A 19387-nucleotide genomic window follows, 5' to 3' on the forward strand; every position below is an offset into this window, starting at 1 on the left:
AATGACCCAGATCCTTCAGTACTGAGTCGGTCTTGTCTTTAGTCACGTAATCAATCCGGTGACACACCCCGAAGCCCGCCTCCACCTCCCCCACAAACCCTTTAATCCAAGTACACAAATTATCCCGCGTTCTGCACGAATACCACGCATAGCGCGTCAGATGCCGGCTAGTCGCCCAATATAGTAGAAAACAGGTTCCGAGAGGTAGCAGAACGCTGTTTGACATGCCGGATGAAGGACTCCTCGAATTGTCCACCTCAATCCCAAAAGTGATGACGCTGAACCGATGCCGGAACTTTTCGCGGCTTTTAGATGAACAATGCATCGCCTTGCATCGCTCTATCTATGCGTGTCTTCTTCAGGCTCCTCGAAGTACACCATGATCGAAATAATATCCAATTTCCGTGACTGAGTATCACGAGTTGCGTTAACCTGCGGTTTGCTCGTCATTCCCCGGGGATATAAAGCCTGTGATCTAGCATTATGAAAAACAACCAATCTACATTCCAATGGCCCACTTCTTCGAGATTTACTTCACTGGAAGGGATGATCCTCGCAATGGTTGCATCGTCATCGGCGAGGACACCAAGCCAGTGTTTTTTGAATTCGAGACACAGTACTTGCCACCTTCCTCAGCACGCACCACTGTCAGTGCCGTCTTCAAACTTTGGCAGGCGACGTCTAACTTGCGAATTTTCATTACAGATATCTAGCAATCGCAGTCCCGTTGCAGTGTTGGATTGGCCAGACGGTGGCCTCGGTGTCGCAACTATCGGTGATCGTGAAATTCCAATGACACACCTGGTCCAACAGGGATCCAGTACATCGTAAGTCGGCATTAATACCATGGCAATGATGCCTTAATATTAAGTCAATTTTCAGCGCTCGTAGGTTCCCTTCTGCCGATGGTCGCCAATACGAATGGCGAAAGTGTCACACTGACCCCAGGTCGTACGAGGCAAGTCAATCACAATGTTTCAAATATCATGCTGAGTTATCAAAAGCTGTTCTCCGGACCCAATACAAGAATCGCCAAGTTCCAGAAGCTCTCTCAAGCCACGCCAATTGGTCCTTCGCATGGAACACTGCAATATAGCTTTAGTCATGACCTTCTATTGCTGGAAGCCTTGATCACTTTGAATCTCAATAGGTGGCTAGATTGGACCGGGTGAGATGTTGGTTGGAATGACAAAGAATATGTATGCATGTATTACTGCCTCTGTACGAATATCAATATCACAACGCCCAATGTAAACACAAATTCTCCATGTGAGCAAGACCAAGCTGACGAGAAAAGATCAATATAGCATAAACGATTATTAACTCCAGCAATCAAGGATTTCTCATCGATCCCAGCATGTGTTCCAGTTTTTCTTCAACCGTCCAATGCATATCGGCGTCAGAGTGGAATGATAATGGGGTAGTGCGGTCAGGGGGTAGGTTACCAAAATTGAATGAACCGGCGTCCATTCCCTGGGAAAGTGACTCGATCAAACGACCAATATGAGTGGACGAACTTGGAGTTAGTCAATTAGTACCGAACTTCTGCGTACCAAGCGCAAGAACTGACCTATAAAAAACCTGCTCCGGCGTTAGCGAAAAGTGGTGTTTGATGATGATGCAAGACCATTCACCTTGGTTTCAGGTCGATTCTTGCTCTGTGATGGCTTTTTGCGAGAAAGGAACGACGAACCACTACCCTTTGACGTCGATCTGCCGTGTTCCTTTACGAACACTTGCAGGGCTTCAGTGTTATCGCGCAAAGAATATTCGGATGCAAGACTGGTTCTACTGGCATAAGCTGATTCAAGGTCGTCGTCACGCAAGCCGTTCACTATTGACCTAAAAACAGTCAGTTATCCAGTGGATGGGCTAAACCCAGAGAACAGTACACACCAGATGGTTTCGCCATTTGCCATCTCAATCAGTTCAAGGGCAGCACCGTCGGGATGACCTTCATGAGAGCTCCCAATGTCCACCGCATCGTCAGCGGGTGTATTTGAATTTTTGCTCTCACCAGCGTACATGTCGTATCTGATGTTAAGTATTAGACACGGAAAAACGGACAAAATAATTACCCACAGAGAATCATACGCAGAGTTCGGCTTCTCGACAGGTGCACCTAACGTTGAAGGATTTAAAAGAACCTCAGCTTGGGCGGTCATTGATGTGGGTAAAGGAGGTGACCGATCAGTTGAGAATCGCTTTCCTCCGTTTGACTTCGGTGGCGGTGGGGTAGGTGCGCGGTCATGTACTGAACGACCAGACTGTGCAGACGTGGCGCTGCCCGGCCGACGATGACGCTTACCCGAAGGCTTACGCGCCATCTGGCTCAAGTCCGTTTTAGATGCACGAAAGTCCGAGGGAAAGATAAGCGTTCTCCTGACAATAGCGGGATTCTCAGGAATGCCTTGATGATTGTGACTGGATTCCCCCGCTCTGCGAATGGAGAGTTTTCTCACAGTCCTATCATCTCCTCCGCTGCTGATGCCGCCATCATCACTAAATTGTGGTTCTGGGAGAGGTGATCGAGATCGCATGGCTGAGAGGTCACCTCGTGCTATGGATGAGCCTGCCGCATTATTTGATGTACTCCTTGACAGAGACCAGCCCGCTGTGCGTGACGAAACTGAGGCGGACCGTGCTAACAGGTCATTTAATGCGGCTTGATCAAGACCAAGATTGGTAGCTGCCTCAAACAACTGTTTGACGGCAGCAGAATCATTGGCCATCGCTGGCGCTCCGTCGATGCTTGGCCGAACGCTACCTACTATAGGCACAGAAGTAGAAGCCAGGACAGGTGCCGAAGTGGGTGAAACGGTATTAACGGGAGAACTAAGTAGGCCTTGACCATGATGTGACGAAGTCGTCGGAGAAGGAGTGGTTGGAGAAGCTCGCGACAGCCCATTACTATTTTCAGCTTGAGTATCTGCTGCACGTTTTCGGAAGCGGGACATAAAGCCTCTTAGGCCAGGGGTAGCTGAGGCCGGGGGGCTAGATATTGATGTCGGTGACTTAGCCTTGCCCAAATCTGTTGAGCTTCCGTAGGCATAACCCTTGGTAAGAGGTAATGTTGGCCTGCGGTTCAGAGAAGCCGAGGGGGGCGGTGCAGTTCTTGGCTGGAGGTCCAGAGGGAAGGGAGTAACTTCTTCACCACTCAAAACTGGCTGTTTGACTCTCAGAGTATTACGGAGACGCCTCATCCTCTGGGTGATATTCAGAGAAGGCTGATGAGTGAGAGCAGAAGGAGGAGTCTTTGGCTGTTGTGGAAGAGGCATGGTTTCTACACTGGTAGGTGCTGACACTAAATGGGGTGCAGATATCTGGCTGGGGGTGATTTTTTTCCGTGTCACAGATACGCTTGAGGCATTGGCATCAGTAAATCTTTGGCCAGAAGAGGTCTTCATCAACGCAGCAGTAGCAGCTTCTGCTTTCCGCCGAACTTCATTTACAAGTTCGGCCTGATCCATCAATGGTCCAGGACTTGATATCGAAGCGGAACGGAATGGGAGTGAATTGGACGATGACTGAATATCATCCTGAGCAAGTGACGCGACCGGCTGGGGAGTTGTTGCCGGTGGCACCTGAGTCTGCGGTGGATCACTAGGCTGTGGTACATCTTCTACAGGTGGACTTTTGTCCCGCGGTGATTCTATAGTTCCTTGCTCGTCTCCAAATCCAAGGGCACGAGCTAGATCCCTATTGCGACGCGTGGTGGTAGGGGACGCCTTGATCTCTGAGGGGTCCTCCAATTCTACCTTGTTATCGGTCGCGACGCCAATCGCAGGTGCGCGGGGGATGCTCCCCACGACGGAGTCAAGTAATGCATGAGCCTTAGCAGCTTGATCAGGCGCTGGGGAGCGCCGTCCGGTAGCGGACGCCTGGGTAGCAGCCGGTTGGTTCGGCGGCGGGCTCGCAACCTGTGACCGGTCGTGAGCCATAAGTAAAGTGGAGTAAGAGAAGAGGACAGACCCGGTTATCACGACCATTCTGAGAATAGTTCGACTGTGAGGTCGATGGCCTCCGTCTCCGAAGCGAATTGGTCCGCTCTCGAGGCTCTGTATTATTTTCCTTTGCGCGCGCAGCGCTCACCAGCTTGTCTTGAATGACCACAAAATCGGATTTTGTCAGGCCTGCATACCGCCGTATGATGTCCTCAAAGTCATCATCATCCTGCAAGCTACCTGGAGTGACGGAGCTAGATTTGTCCAGATCATGCCACCTGGACTGTTGTTCGACATCACTGAAGAGGTCGACAGTTACATCTTTCTTCTGCTCAGCAGACCATGAGTGATAACTGGATCCAGTGGATTCCAGTGAAGACTGAGATGAGTTGGTCAATGCCGAAAAGGCAACAGGCTGAGAGAGTCCAAGAGAGAAATGCGATGATGATTTGTGATGATGTTTTGATGAACGGACGGTGGCATGGTTGAAGCTCGGGGAGTCGTTTGAAGAGAATGCAGGAGAGGCGGTAGTGGACCGAGACTGAGTGGGAGTGGGAGACCGCATACTGCGGGTCGAAAATGAACGCGAGGACCCATAGTTGACGACACCTGAAAGGCTGGAGGGGGAACGATGGTCCACAGGAGCAGGACTAGTCGAACGATTCCACGCTCCAGCATTGGGCGCCTGAGGGTAAACGGGACTCTCAGAAGGCACAGGCACTCGAGTTGGCCGGTTTGGAGATTTAGATTTATCTGCATTAGACTGAAGATCAGTGTCCGTGCTCAAACTACCGTTTCTACTGTGACTGTGACTAGAAGAACTACCCCGCCTGCTGTGAGTGCGGTTGGAGTTAGAAGGTGTACTAGAGGGTGAGTTGACATTCCAAGTGATGTTCGATGGTGTACCCGGTCGAGAAGATACGACCATGGGTCGGAAGGCGGAGCCCATCAATGGAGATACAGGTTTCCTCCTGAAAGCGGATGACACAGAGGCTTCCTGATCAGTACCACTCGCGCTCTCGCGTTGACTGTCCGACGAGTATTGACCACCAGCACTACGTGACAAGAACGAGCTTGCTGGTGGGGCCACGGACGGTGAGATGGGTCGTGGGGTGCTACGAGATGCGTCTGAACCTCGCCGGAGTAAGCTTGAAGTGAAGGTGGTGGTGATGAGTGATGCTCCATTCACGTTTGGGAGCGTAGGTGACATCGCACGTGGAGTTGCGGAATGCGCACGCGCATCATCAGAGTCAAATGAGGGATCACGAGGCGTCATGGGACGAGGCATTCCGGGAATGTAACCTGGAAGACGAGGGGTGGGGGAGATGGTACCCGCACGACCCAGCGGGGTTGGGGAAAAGCGTTGCCTCTCGTTGTCAATGTTCATCTGTTTATCTGATGATATTGCGGTTCCACCTTCGTAGTCATTGGGTGATTGGGTCTGACATCATGGTTCAGTATAAAGTTCTTGAAGAAATCAAATTCCCCACCGAAGCTCCTGACGTCGAATCACTAGCTGGAGATGAGGCACTCGACTGTTCTACGTCACTCGACCGTGGAGCAGGATGTGCTGTTCTAGGCATGAGTATCTCATCCTCGGCCTCCTCTTCAAAATCCCGTATAACACACTCCAGAGCAAGTTCAACGCGCTGAACGCTGACAGAACTGTTACTTGATGGATGTGTGCTATTTTTGTTGTTGTCCGCGAGCGCCTGCGAAGGAAAATCTTCGATAGAGGATATTAATGACGTGGAACGAGCCAAGGGAGTCTTGTCGTTGGGGCTGGAAGGTACTGAAGATACAGGACCGCTGCCTTCGGGAGTTGCAGGTCTCAAACTCTCGGAGTAATTTGATGAGGGTTTTTCTCTGAGACTATGATCGGAGTCTGATGGTGTTATAGAGGCTGCGCCACGGCTGCTGCCACTTCTTTGCGACACAGAGCGTAGATAGCTGTACTCGCGAAACCGCCCAGATGCAAAAAGATTGTTGCTGTACCTCTTTGTTGAACGCGAACTCGGCGACGGCGATGAAGTAACAGATGAAGCTGGGTATGTAGTCGAAGAGGTCGTGGTGGATATATGAGAGGTACGCTCATGAGTGTAGTCGGATTCCATTCCTAGGTCAGTCGCATTAGCGCCAGAGCCGCCCTCAAGTTTGCTGCTCGAAGTGGTACTGGGCGCAGCATTTTTGGTACGCATCCGCCCCAGCGTCTCAAGGATCATGTCCTCTTCCTCCTCTGATATCTGGCTTGGCACACCACGGGCTCTCTGTTCCGCAAACTTAGACCTGAGATCGTCAAGGGTAAGAGGATCGCCGGAGGAGGAGCGAAGGAGCGTGAAACGGCGAGTAAGACTGGGAACCTGTATTGTGAGAGAGTTGTAAGGTTGACAAGACAGGTCTGTGACGCACTCTGGCAATATGAGTGACGTCCGAAAGTCACTAGCAGGCGGGAGTGCTAGTAATTGCTTGTGCTCAGATGTCGGTGTGAACCAGTCTTCGTCAAAAGGGTGACTTCTGGTAATAGGGTCGGACCTTTTGCTAAGGCACGTCAACAATAAAAGGTAAAGCGAAGAAGCCGTTTAATCGCAGCAGTGAGGTGACGAGATATATGATACGCGAATGAGGCTCGTAATTGAAAAGGTAGAGAGCAGCAGGCTCACCGGAAACGATGCATGGCTTTTGCTGGCAGGAACCCTCGTTTAGTACACGAGGCAGGGCGCTTGGATTATTGGATCTCGAGACTTTTCTGGGAAATGAGCCTGATGTGCAACGTGGTGGACACGAGTTGGTGTCTTTACGGAAAATATCCTTCTTTCAGACTGCTTTGAATAGGACCGTCAAAAGATCCTGATGGACCTGAAGTCTACACGTAAAGCAAGATAACGGTGAGCGGAATAAAGAAGGAGGGTGTGATTTATGTGCTTTTGTTCATCCGAGCCTTCAGCGAGCTGAATTGAAGACTCATGCACGTCAGGAAATTGCCACAAAAATTTAAGCGGTGTACGCTCTCTTACTAACAAGTCCATCCTGTTTTGAACTTGCTCCCTCCTTCAAAGGTTGTCTAGCTTTCAACAGAATGGTTGAATGTCCTCCACGTTAATGCCAATGAAAGCCGCAACACCCTGCATGCCAAGCCCTATCAGTTTCAAGATTCTAGATCCTTGACCAATATCTGCTGCGGTGTCTTCGTTCCAGGCCTCGTGAACACAGATCTAACTCCCTTCGCCCAGCTCACACGAAGTGAAGCAAACTAGCTTTAAGTATGTAAATAATACACACGCGGGCATCATGTCAGTGACGCCCGCAGGATACCGAAATTCATTTATGACAACCCCTTTATCTTCTACTGAGTCCCCATACTACATCAGGATAACTCAGAGCTGTCGCGGGAAGCGGTTTGCTACCGTCCAAGACTACATTGCGTACCTGACGCCAGTAAGTATACCTCATTACACGGAAGAAGCCCTTTATGAAACAGGGTAAGACGCCACTTACTTCTTCGTGTACTCCTTTGCTGTAGCTAAGAACTTTGCTTTATCGTTCTTCAACAACTGAAAATCATAACGGTTAGGGGTCTACATCAATTACGGCTAAGACCAAAATCTCACTGCAGCGATTTCAGGCTCGAACGGATCGTCCGGGCTTGGATTATTCACTTTCTCTTGAATTACCGCCAGCACTACAAATAAAGCATGGATCTATTAGCCCGAAAGAATCACAGGGAATATTTCCGAGGTAAGTTTTACCTGTTGATAGTGTTACTGATGGCTTCCACTTGACAGGTCGAATAGAGCTTAATTACACTATCCCTGTGGGTGAAGGAAACGTTGGCCTCACCTCATCACGAAGAATGGGGACGCAAATGTGGCCCTCTTCGTTGATGCCGGGATGGTAAATCTTAGTTAAGAATGTGACCTAGTGATGCCGTGGATGAACCCCCACGTAAATGACACGAAAACGAAGTAAGAGCTATGAAGGTTAGAAACTCAATCGAACTGATGAGCATAGTGGAACGTTTCGGGGTTCGACTCGGATGGATGGATATGCAACGGCATAGAAGATAAAGGTTGATAACTCACATTCGGCGCCTTGAATGGAAAATTGGTCGGAAGCTCGATCTTGAAGTGAAATGTCCCAGTTTTATATGGGCTATCTGGCTTGTTGCGCAGAGATGTGAATGGAAGAGAGGGAACTTAAATGCTACTAATGATACTTACAGAGCCCTTCACTGAACACTTCCAAACGAGTAAGTTATCTGCTTCTGGTTCGACTGTTATTCCCTAAATAGCGCCAGTCAGATAAAGCTACATCTGCTGTGCCACGGGTTACACACATCGAGGGGCCTGTTTGTGATATCTTGGAGCTCCTAGACATCATCCAGGGGCGCGAAGGTCAAGTTCATGGCATCCTCACGAAAGAGAGGAAGGGCACCTTTTGGATTCGCCTGTAAACGATTGAGATCCTGAATCAATAAGTAGCTCGGCAATTCATACCTGAGGGCAGTCATCCTGGGTCTTCTACTAAGTTGTGGACCAACAGTGGTACTAGGACTCAGTAGTGAAATGACAGTGACTTGACCAAAACGGAAATGATGACAAACTCGACCAAATCCGGACTTGTTGTTTGTGTTGCAACTTAACTTGCTTTCAGCCGGTAATCGCGAGCAATGGTAGCTGCAGACTCAAGTTCGAGCATAGTAGACGGACCAAGTGGTTCAAGGCCATCCACTCCTCTGTTGGTTTCTTCCAAGAAACGCAAGGTCGCGTCCCATCCTGAAGCATCTCCTGCACCCAATGATCCAAACAACCCAAGCATAGCAGCCAATGTTGCTCTACCCACCCGAAATGACTTTTTCTCTCGTCCTCGTCTTGCAATATCGCGATTCCCTACATTCATGGATACTTCTGTAGTATATCACACCACAGAACAGCTTGCTATGAACCGTATGGCCTTCAGATACGTCCCAGCAGGTGTTTCGCCCCCTGGATCCACCCTCCCATGTCGAACAATAGAAAGTCTGCCCACAAGCTACAGAGTCAGCTGGGAGGATCGCAGCTCCTTCGTCAAGGTCACTCCTGATGGTATGGGGTTAATTGGTGAAAGAGGGTTCAGGAGTGCGCGATGTAATGCACCCGTCCGTGAGGGCAAGTGGTATATGGAGGTTCGCGTCGAGGATGGTGGAGGAGATCGCTCTACTCATACCCCAGATATTAACATGCGTCAGGGAAGTCATGTCCGACTTGGCTGGGCGCGACGAGAAGCACCTTTGAATGGTCCAGTCGGCTTAGATGCATATTCGTATGGTTATCGTGACAACAATGGTGATAAGGTCTATCTATCGCGTCCTCGCCCTTATGGTTGTTCCTTCCGTAGCGGGGATGTTATTGGCATGTACATATCCCTTCCATCTCGACGCAAACCCGATCCCGGTGACAATCACGACCCCGCACATATTCGACGTGAACGCATCCCTATCGAGTTCAAGGGCCAGGAGTATTTCGAAAGTCTCGAGTATCCTCAGAGCAAAGAGATGATCGCTCTTATGGACTTCTCCAATAAATCAAGCAATACGGCATCACTCCCATCCGCCTCTTCAAACAAGAAAGCTGCATCAACAAAAAACCTCCCAGAGCGAGGTGTACGTCCTGGTCAGGTATTAGAAGCCCCTATTCTCCGCCCTCTACCAACCTTGCCAGACTCTTACATTGCGTTCTTCGTCAATGGTGAATGTCAAGGCATTGCGTTCGAAGACCTATTCGATTACCTGCCATTGCGCACGACGCCTGCGTCGAGGAAGAAGGAAAAAGACAAGAAACGAGCGCGTGAAGGGGCCCCTCGAGAACATAAAGAAAACCTTTTTGATGACGGAACACTGGGGTATTACCCATTCATTTCCTTGTTCAACTATGCCCGCGTGCGCTTGAATCCAGGCCCAAATTTCGACTTTCCGCCTCCCCCTGACATAGATAGTGTGCTCAAGGACACTGATCATAATGCAAATCAAACTCAGACTTGGCGTCCTATTTGCGAGCGGTACCCGGAATTCATGAAGGAGCAGTGGGATCTGGACGATCAAGAAGAAGAAGAGGCTGCATTGGATGCGGCCAAAAGAACAGAGGTCGAGAAAATAGAGGCACAGAAGAAAGCGCAGAGGGAGAAAAGTAGACAGCAAAATGAAGCTCGGAAGAGAGCAAAGAAAAACGCAGAGCTGCGAGGATCTTCGGTTGTGAGTGCCCACGGCTCCACAACGGAACTCGCAGTTTCCAGTGATGACCGTCTCGGGTCGTCTGTCTTGATCGCGTTTACACCGCAAGCGATAGAGCGTGGAATGGATCAGATACACTCCCCTGCACCAACAGCTGTGTCAAGTGGTGATTTAAATCACATCCCAGAAGCGGAGAGTGGGTACAACTCTGAGGTCGTCGAGGGAGATGAAGAAGAGCAACACGATGGATTCGCGGCAGACGTCGATCATCACAATGACGATGACGACGATGACGACGAAGTGTTTAGGGATGCCGCAAGCCCTTACCGCAAATCACGGACGCAAAATAATAGTTCTTCCGTCATGGACATTGATCTAGAAGATCTACTGTAATATATATTAATGTATATCACTTCACATGTGCAATCAGATAGCAGGTGAAGGACGAGAGAAAATGTGAATCATGCAGAGGCAGTGATCATGACCTTCTTGACTCGCGAGAGCGCGATATATTTTAAATTGATCCGAAATGGTCGTCACTGAGCGACGTTAGAGGGTGTGGAACCTTGGCGGGTTGTCGCATATGAAAATTTTCAACACAATCCAACTGTCCAAGTTGCGATTAGGATGAAACCAAGCGGGATATGGGACTCAGGGGACACAGTGGCTGGCAAAGTAGTTCACAAATTAAATTTCAATGAACCAGCGGTGGAGAGCAATGCTACGAACTTGCAGATATCAAACCAACCCCTTTTCCACAAATAGATTGTGTTGCATGGCGCAAATGCAACCTACTCTGATGTCCAGAGTGGGAAAGTACTCCCAGAGCTGCAAGCATCACGAGGTAGTCTAAGTGACGTTGACGACACAATCATGTAGGTGGCCATGTCTCTGCATTAGGGCGTTCAGCCCACCTCTCCCAAGCACGTCCACCGATGCGAGGGGTCAAGCCTGGATATAGAGGATCATAATAGGTGGCGCAAAAGAGATGGCCAGCTTGGACGTGTGCAAACCTATGCAGACATTCTCCAGATCACTGAGGAAACTTCCATATGAAATGGAGAAACTCACCGCCACATGGCAAGGACGAACACAATCTGTAACAGAACTCCCACCCAAACCAGATCACGGCGATGGAAAAAGATATTTTCACCAGTGATAGTCGGCTAGTTGCGAGAATGATAAGATGGGATCATATCAAATGTCTTTGTCTTACCAAAAGCCCGCTTCGGTCTTCGGCTCCCTTGGTATATTTGTGCATCAAGTCACGTTCACACTCTTTCACCGATTCGATACGAAGAGTCCGAGCCAATTGATTCCGAGAACGCCGCGCTGCCCTTGAACGTTCTTCGAGTTCTTTTGAGTAGCTCGGCTTCAATGCGAGATTATCAGGAGGTCTACAGTTTCTATCAATCAGCCTTTGTTTGCGAAGCCTCACGCTTACAATATCACCTATCTTCATCACTCAGCCCACTAGCCCATTCTTGGAGCGTTTGCCGCATTTGGGCTAGGGCCGCAGTGCTACAAATAGGTGGATCATGATGTAGGACTGATGAGCGTTCACGGACATCTTCCTGAACTTTTTCCCCCGTTGCATCGATAACGCAAATTTTATTTTTGCTTGAGACACGAGTACGAGTTTTAGCTGATGGCAAAGCACAGATTACGTCTTCCGCGTCTGCAGGCCCGCTCGCAATCGGCATCGGAAGTTCGTCAATCCTTTCTCGACCGAATGCATCCACAAGCTTCACGATGAAGGCTCTTCTATGTGGACGTGATGATGGTGCGTTGGTACGAGAACCGGGTATCATATGGCGTCCAGGAGTTACAGGCTTAGCTAACACCGAATCGTCTACGAAATCAGCTTGAGAAGAACGGTCGATGTTAATCCTTGTCTGGGGGATGTTCCACGACCGTGATGCATTACCATTGGGTGGAGAGTCGGGCGCAGATATGCGTATGTCGGTTACAGGTGGTACTTGCTGTTCAACTTCAACAGTTGACGCCTCTGAATCCGTTACATCAAAGCGCACTTTGAGAATATTATTTTTTGTTCTGATAGAACCAGACTTGGATTGCCCGTTAGACCAAATCTGAGTTGTGGTCGCGCCTGGGGGTGCTGGGGTGCGCACATGGAGAGTTTCAGTACGCGGGACACGATATACTGGCGTGAAGAGGCCATTACCTGCCGGGGCCTCAGGCTTTGAGCATCGCTCGAGTCTAGAGTTAGCTCGAGACAGAGACGTCCACAATGTTGATGATGGCGTCAAAATCAATCCAGAGGAGACTGGAGGTGGCGATGACACCCTCGGATTGTGTTTGAGTAGGACAGGCGTAGTAGTCCACGCTCCAGGAGGTCTTGGAATCTTCATTGCGGTGTAGTTCAGATGAGCGAAATTATCCTCATCCACTCGCACAGGAGTAACATCTGCTTCGCGTGTCTCTACCTCAGGACTATCCTGAGAGGCGGAACTGGTCAGTGGTGGCGTTTCATGACTGGAAGAGGGCGGCATTGTCTGCTCTTCGCCCTCGGACCTAAATGACTTTAATGGACAGTCTGGGACAGAATGGAACGAGGCAGCTGAAGTTAAGACAAGAGGTCTGATTTGGATAGGTGAGTTGCCTTCTCGTGATAGCGAGAATGGTGATGATACTTTGATATGTATTATAATGAGACGCTAAAAGCCAACATGGGGTGGTAAAGGGAATTGACACACTGGGTTTATTATCCTCATCGTCACCGAGATTCTTCTTTTTTCCCTTACGCCATTCCCTTGCACGGTCGAGAACAGGGTTGACGTCCGTCTCGCTCATGCTTGAATTGTTTCTACCCAGTCTTTTGAGAGGATATCTTTCACTGGGTGAACTTGATGGATGTGTGAGTTGAAGGCGCAGGGGCGTGCTACTGAAGCGTCGCAGAAGATGGACCCGCGGCTGGCGGAAAGTTGATATACGTTGCGTTCCTGAGCACGACTCGGACCTGGCGCGACAAGGAGTATCAGATGCGCACCATCTGCGGCGGCGCGTCGGCCAGTCCGTGTTTCAGTGGCTTTGTATGGATAAATTAGGATTTGCCGCTAGTCTTGACATGAAGCCTTGAGTAAGTTCGATGTGCACATCCGATGCAGTGTTTGTCATTCCCCGCCAATTTCAGTTCTTCAGAATCACCCAATGAGTCTCTCGTTCGTGTTTGGGAAGTTGCAGGCACTGTCGAGATATTGTGCGTATTATACCGCGACTTCATTAAAAATAAAACAGATCGAGGAGAATATAAATTAATGATACAGTCCAGGTAAGAAATAATCAGTACAAGATGGGGTCATAAAAAACACAAATGTCACGTTCCAGGAAACCACTTGGGGGGAGGACTTCGGACTGGATATCTAGGGTGTCGCGATGGTGAATATTTCCAATACCCACCAGAACAAATTATACGCTTACCCAAAGCTGACGCCGACCCCTTTCTCCATCTCGACACGGATGTCGAACTCCAACTCCTGTGTTTCAGGATCGCACGAGACCGCACACCAATTCCGTCGTCCCATTATATACTTGTTTTGGAGGCGATGGTTGCCATTTGGTTCCTTTGTAAAAATAGGAAGCTACAGTAATTATCGCGTGAAATTGCTGCAAATCATTTCTAGGATTCGAGACACACCATGGCTTCATCAGTTTCCGCATGATGCAGTGTCCTGTGAGTCTTAGTCGCCAAAGTAGATACCATAGCGATCACTCCATTCGGAGGCCTTCAATTGGCTCAACACGCTTCATCACATACAATAGATGGCAGCATCACTTACGGTGTGTTGACGATTGCACCTGAAACAGGATTGAAACTCGAAGTTTAAGAGGGAGTAGACAGAACATACTTGTCACCACGTTGATCATGTATCTATAATCGGTTTCAGGCGGAACATCTATCGTCCGGTTGTTCTTTCCTCCGTTGCTGCGGACCAGCGTCTTGAGAACCCCTACAGCTGCGCAGTGTACGTCGCCAGAAAGAAACGAAATACGCAAACTTTTCATCCTTGCTATTCCTTGCATCTGTTGAATGAACCAGTTGCGCTCTTTCTGGAAGGCATATCTTTGTTAAATTGGAGCTACACATGACATTGTTTTCGAACCTTGTGACACTTCGCGGTCCAGTGGTCATTCTGCCCAGACTATCAGCTACATTAATAACACACCGCGTCGCGAGAAAATGGCATACCAAATCATCCAGCAACTCAGCGTCCGCGTTGAATTTGTTCACAAAACTACTGAATGCTGCAGTTCCGCTGCGTCCAAGGGCAATCAAAGGATTCAACTTGGAGTCTAGTGCAGCTTCCAGGAAAACCATTCGCGGATACGCAATAGGGATGCCTGTGGATCAATATGAAACAAAAGCGATGCCGTGATCTCATTGAAGGCCGCACCAAGTTGCACAACGAGATGTTTTACGTCCGAAGGTAGATACCTGATTCGTTCGAAAGCCTTTTGGTACTCGAACTCGCTGCAGACCTGGCTCCTTTTTCTCTCCGCGCTTGTGGCGGTCATGCATTAGCATATATGCCTCCAGACAGTGTGATGTAGTAATCACTTACCGACAGTCCAGCATCAGAATGTGTACATCGGGCCCCAGGTAAGACAAAAATGAATGTGATGGTAAACCAACATAGGGACCTTGAGCCCCCAAAATAAGTGACTTGAACATGTGCTTCCCTGCTCTATCATCCAAGTTATCGTGCAGAGCTACGACGATGAGGTTAGTCTATGAGGTCAGTCTATGAGAGATCTATTTCAATCCGCGACGCACGATTGATAAAGCATTGAAAAAGTAAATAGAAAAAGTAGCCTCGCACTCCGATACTAAAGATGTTATGAACGAGTGATTCTTCCGATATAGAAAAGCTACCCACTGCTTGAACACGGGAGAGTGTTGGAGCTCTTCAGGATCTGTAGGATAACAGGGTCATGATCAAGGATCGATTAACAAGCTTTAAGTCACGTACAACTCCCGAACCCGTCGATCTTGAAACGCGCAAGATTGATCAGTGACAAGGAAATAGAGCGTGATAGTACGCACCAAATCTATAAATGTGCATTGGTCAAAAAGTGATCGTTGCATACATCACTGGCTTACCGTGGTCATCTGCAGATGCCACATGAGTGTGTTATCATTGATATCAAATTCGCATATCTTACCACACATATTCAACATTGGACTTCAAGGACAGGAGGAATTGATAGTGAGTAACAGGGGATATATATGATTATCTGGCTTACGCACATCGAGCTGTTCGCCCTCGCGAATGCCCCCATCCTGAAGGAGCTGCAGTAGTGATTGAAGAAGAAACGATCAACGCATGAGACAATTTCACCAGTCAAAGGGAAATTTTTCTTCATGGAAGGCTTTGCTAAAATCCACTCTTGTATTTCGGGCTCTCGAGTCAATCTAGCAAAGAAGCGTGAATTTTTAGGATGGCAGAGGTGCATAGACGCATACGAATCGCAGTATAACTGATCACCTCCTCCCACGAGGACATGAAATGGTCGTTCGACATGCTTCCGCAAGAGATCGATCCACATAGGGTCATAACCACTCTTGAACCCTGGTCCTCTGAAGTCGTCCGGATTCACACCAGCGCTGAAACCATTACACTAAGAAGAAATAAGACAATATGCAGCGAACAGATTGTGTTAATATTACCGAGTGGGCTGCCCACCGCATGTTTTGATGACGGGCGGGCACGAAGAAGGCCAATTGCATGCCACCATTGATACGATACTTGATGCAGATTTCATTGAGACCCAGTTGTATCTGGATTGGGAAACGCCAAAACGTGAAGGTGCTGATATATATGTCTGGGTTCAAAGATCCCTTACTACTGTATTGGTCGGTTGCACTCACCCACCATTCCCTGAATAGACGTAAATCTCCTGACCGGTCACATGCTGAGTTTGATCATCCCTCGTGTTTCCTTTTCCCTTGTAGTCACCGAAATATGCCTCGTTTATGTCAGGTAACTGAGCTGATGGTCCAGCCATTGCAGTAGCGTGAGGATCCGCGGGGTGTGGGCCAAGGTCATAACCCGGATAAGAACCCTGCATGCTCGGAGAAGGTCGGGCAATCTCCTCAGGGTCCCACTGGTACGTTAAGACTGGAAAGGGTTCATAGAATGATCCTGAATCTGCGGCTAAAAATGATGTAGTTAAAATGCTTGATTGACCTGTCACAGGCGCAAGTGAAAACTTACTGATGATAAGAGCTGCACCTCGCCAAAGACCATTTTCGTCAACTGTGTCGTATCGCAAAAGGGGCCCGACCATCAACTGAAGGTGGGGTTCCATTCTGGGAAGCCTCTGTACTCTAGAGCGTTCCACTGCATGCATGTGGGCCAAGGAGACGCCGGAGCTACCAGACGCCAACTGTTCAATCGAATGACTAGCAGAAACATTTTGGACAGGCTTGTCGGTGAAATATTCGGGGGGAACAGGCGGTGCACCAGGAGTCGGGGATGACGAGCGTGGTATACCAAAGTTACCAGCCTGAGCACGCCCGCTCCCATCAGGAAGTGGATCAATCTCTTCTACAGGTAGATATCTCCCGTCTGGCCCTCTCTGAATCTCAGAAAAATGATGCGCTTCCTGTGTAGCGCCAGATTCTTATGTAAATCGCTTCTAGGGCATGAACTATTACTCACCTTACGGGCTCTGCGCTGAGCATGCCAGCCCACGGTATCCATGCTACGCGAGGATCAAGTCGTTTGGTGGCGGGTGATTGTACCAATCCTAGACGTATGGATTTGAACACACCGTGACATATTATGGCAGTGCCAAGCTAACGTCATGGCAGTACTGGATACCTACTACCTAGTACCTGATCTACTAGTCTCTTTTCGGTGAGCCCGTACACTAGTATAGTCTCGAAAACTTGTCGGAAATTAATTGCAATTGCACACAACTAGCTAGTAGGTAGAGATACGAGTAATCTGTATGTTAGCCGGCGTGTTCCACAATTGTTGTGACCAATTTGCCATTCTGTACCACTGTCTTCAGCATCTCGGGCACGGCCTGTTCTTCAAAAACACCGTCTTCCTCTCCTTCGACTGGTAAGCTGACATTGACTGCACTGCATTTCGCTGTAGTAATCTCTACACCAAGACACTGCTTCGAGAGGTAAATCTGCCCCGAGTCTGTCGAGTCAATCTGGATAGTAGGCGCCACCCCTGTAATTTGCAGGGCAAACGATGGAGACTTCGTGATAGAGACAGAAGAAACCACAGATTCGACTAGTACGGAGGTCTTCGTGCAATTAACTGTCATAGACTTTTGAGTAAAAATACTGTTGGACCAAACCAGCAGACACTGACCCAATGTGACGGCGTTGACCTTCCCCTTGATAATGACAGTCGTGTTCTTGCAAGCAAAGAGGTTGATCACTTGGGTAATATCTGCATTGGCGACCTCCAAAGCGGATTCATTTTCTTGATATTCCTGGATAACCCATCAGACGAGTTACCTCATTTGAAACGAGATGCTTACAATGATCCATTTATTGCCCTCCAGTGCGAATTTGGCAGGCTTCTTTCCCATCAAAGCCTGTGGTTTGGTTGGTTTAACGGGTTTCTTGGCACCTATTCGCATAATAAGAAAAAATTGATGTAAGAAGCGCAAGATAACTCGCCCGCCCCGCTGCTTGCAGGGACGACATTTCCAGCCCGCAGGGCAGGATTCTTGTGTGTCATCTCGCTTTTGTCGACTTTACGTAGCCCCTTTGTTACGTCAGCGCCGCGATTCAAGTCCGCAAACACAGCAGCAACCCCACCAGCAGATGCTGTCGGGGGGGATGTTGATCCTGCGTGAGGTGGAGGTGGCGGTGGAGGTGGCGGCGGCGGACCACTGACTGGCTGTGAACGGGACGATTTGTACTCTGAAACCGGTATACCCTGCAGGAAGTGGTCTATGATAGTTTGTAATTCAATAACAAATAGATACTCACGCTGGCGTTCCAAACAAGACCAGTGGTGTGGAATTCCACAACATAGCGCTTCATTCCATCAAGAACCCCATTGAATGCGCGAACCCATTCCGCGTGCCTTGGGTCCCTAGAATGGACGTCAACTCAGACCATTCCAGTAAGAAGTCGGTCGTACTTTTCTTTGAAATCCTTGAGTATCCTGTTCGCATAGTACGTGGTACTTTCCTTGATCTCATTCACGTATGGTCCTGGTTTGGGTTCCTGCAGGCCGTTGTCATTCAAAAGGTATGTTGACCCGTCAAGATCATACCACAGTGACCCATCCAACAAAAGCAGTTCCATCTGCGATGACAGTGAAGTGATTGAACCAGTCCCGCTCCTTTCTGGCAGCCTCTTTAGCACGAGTCACGGCTTCAATGCTTGCTTGGAGTGGCGAAAGGATTTCGGCTAATGCCTTCTGGTCGGGCTTTCTGCATGTGGCCGCCTGGTGAAGTACAGACCGCAGGGTAGCAAGTACTTTGGCAAATAGAACAACCTGAGAGATGCATATCTTCAGTGTGAAGTGTAACAAAAATCACGGAAGTATAATATTGACCTGCTCATTTAGTGGAGGAGGCGCGATGGCTTGATTGATCTCCAGAAAAGGTTTGAGCTTCCCTTCTCCAACAATCTCATCGTATGCGGTGACTGCCCGTGGCACTGCTACTGGCGCCTCAATCGCAGGTGGTGGCAGCGGGGATGCCGAAGCCGATAAAGTTTCAGCAACCGCTGCGCTAGTAACAGTGCTGGTACTCTGTCGTTTGAGATGTCCTGCACTCCTGGAATCCTCTACGTCTTCGAGACGCGATGTGATTGCTTCAAGCCTAATCACCCATTGATGTCAGCTCCTGTAGAACTGGCTTCTACATATCAATGATGCACACCGTTTGATGAGAGTGGCCAGTGAGTAAAGCCCTTGAGCAGAAGATGACATATCGACAAAAATTAAATTCCCTCGACACTAGTAAGTTCCAGATACAAGAAAGCCTTCGGGAGGCCAACTATGGCCTTGCAGGTAGGTAAGATGCGTAATATGGTGAGAGGTATACTGAGAGCTCAGGTTGCTGAGAGGACCGTTCACACCTCCTCTCACCGGACTATTCCGCAGCGCCGCCGCATTTAGTACCTGCTGCGACTGGCGCACCAGCTAGTACACTTACTACCAGTCACGCTAGTTGGAACCTCCTAGTTCTTCAAGTGCTCCAAACGAGCCATGGAGTCGAGAGTGCATCGATTCCT

At 49.0% G+C, this 19387-nt stretch overlaps 7 protein-coding genes across 7 annotated transcripts; 2 read left to right on the forward strand and 5 right to left on the reverse strand.

The window, feature by feature from the left end:
- The first annotated feature begins 417 nt into the window (after positions 1 to 417).
- Positions 418 to 1382, forward strand: F5891DRAFT_636776 (uncharacterized protein). The gene is made up of 4 exons (XM_041372597.1): positions 418 to 647; positions 706 to 827; positions 883 to 958; positions 1005 to 1382. The coding sequence occupies exons 1-4, from the start codon at positions 510 to 512 to the stop codon at positions 1170 to 1172; spliced, it is 504 nt and encodes a 167-aa protein (XP_041231582.1). The 5' UTR covers positions 418 to 509; the 3' UTR covers positions 1173 to 1382.
- On the reverse strand, positions 1253 to 6699 carry F5891DRAFT_636825 (uncharacterized protein). Its single transcript, XM_041372598.1, has 9 exons — positions 6605 to 6699; positions 6354 to 6482; positions 5435 to 6296; positions 3973 to 5385; positions 2083 to 3920; positions 1897 to 2034; positions 1635 to 1842; positions 1571 to 1581; positions 1253 to 1516 (listed from the first exon to the last, which is right to left on the reverse strand). The coding sequence occupies exons 1-9, from the start codon at positions 6616 to 6618 to the stop codon at positions 1333 to 1335; spliced, it is 4797 nt and encodes a 1598-aa protein (XP_041231583.1). The 5' UTR covers positions 6619 to 6699; the 3' UTR covers positions 1253 to 1332.
- A 736-nt stretch (positions 6700 to 7435) lies between these two features.
- F5891DRAFT_942555 (ubiquitin-conjugating enzyme) lies at positions 7436 to 8310 on the reverse strand (the record flags this gene model as incomplete). Its single annotated transcript, XM_041374431.1, has 7 exons — positions 7436 to 7495; positions 7553 to 7623; positions 7691 to 7718; positions 7782 to 7859; positions 8024 to 8101; positions 8162 to 8224; positions 8278 to 8310. Coding segments are annotated over 7 exons (411 nt in total), but the record flags the coding sequence as incomplete, so codon positions are not given.
- A 115-nt stretch (positions 8311 to 8425) lies between these two features.
- F5891DRAFT_636904 (uncharacterized protein) lies at positions 8426 to 10816 on the forward strand. The gene has a single exon (XM_041372599.1). The coding sequence runs from the start codon at positions 8611 to 8613 to the stop codon at positions 10540 to 10542; it is 1932 nt and encodes a 643-aa protein (XP_041231585.1). The 5' UTR covers positions 8426 to 8610; the 3' UTR covers positions 10543 to 10816.
- Positions 10751 to 13271, reverse strand: F5891DRAFT_636516 (uncharacterized protein). Its single transcript, XM_041372594.1, has 7 exons — positions 12867 to 13271; positions 12335 to 12802; positions 11602 to 12268; positions 11366 to 11546; positions 11221 to 11315; positions 10879 to 11162; positions 10751 to 10816 (listed from the first exon to the last, which is right to left on the reverse strand). Exons 1-6 carry the CDS (start codon positions 12961 to 12963, stop codon positions 11021 to 11023), a joined length of 1650 nt encoding a protein of 549 aa, XP_041231586.1. The 5' UTR covers positions 12964 to 13271; the 3' UTR covers positions 10751 to 10816; positions 10879 to 11020.
- Positions 13272 to 13515: 244 nt separating this feature from the next.
- On the reverse strand, positions 13516 to 17032 carry F5891DRAFT_637037 (uncharacterized protein). Its single transcript, XM_041372600.1, has 20 exons — positions 16833 to 17032; positions 16386 to 16776; positions 16040 to 16325; positions 15839 to 15980; positions 15635 to 15789; positions 15419 to 15583; positions 15334 to 15353; positions 15272 to 15280; positions 15215 to 15219; positions 15141 to 15159; positions 15048 to 15084; positions 14945 to 14997; positions 14733 to 14880; positions 14565 to 14671; positions 14360 to 14511; positions 14274 to 14303; positions 14019 to 14220; positions 13950 to 13968; positions 13808 to 13895; positions 13516 to 13751 (listed from the first exon to the last, which is right to left on the reverse strand). Exons 1-20 carry the CDS (start codon positions 16872 to 16874, stop codon positions 13587 to 13589), a joined length of 2235 nt encoding a protein of 744 aa, XP_041231587.1. The 5' UTR covers positions 16875 to 17032; the 3' UTR covers positions 13516 to 13586.
- F5891DRAFT_1275041 (adenylate cyclase associated N terminal-domain-containing protein) lies at positions 16756 to 19227 on the reverse strand. Its single transcript, XM_041370193.1, has 8 exons — positions 19033 to 19227; positions 18705 to 18972; positions 18420 to 18644; positions 18285 to 18370; positions 18131 to 18236; positions 17816 to 18077; positions 17674 to 17765; positions 16756 to 17625 (listed from the first exon to the last, which is right to left on the reverse strand). The coding sequence occupies exons 1-8, from the start codon at positions 19080 to 19082 to the stop codon at positions 17128 to 17130; spliced, it is 1587 nt and encodes a 528-aa protein (XP_041231588.1). The 5' UTR covers positions 19083 to 19227; the 3' UTR covers positions 16756 to 17127.
- Positions 19228 to 19387: the final 160 nt, after the last annotated feature.

Source organism: Suillus fuscotomentosus (assembly GCF_016647785.1).
Source record: "Suillus fuscotomentosus strain FC203 chromosome Unknown F5891scaffold_6, whole genome shotgun sequence".
Lineage (NCBI taxonomy): Eukaryota > Fungi > Basidiomycota > Agaricomycetes > Boletales > Suillaceae > Suillus > Suillus fuscotomentosus.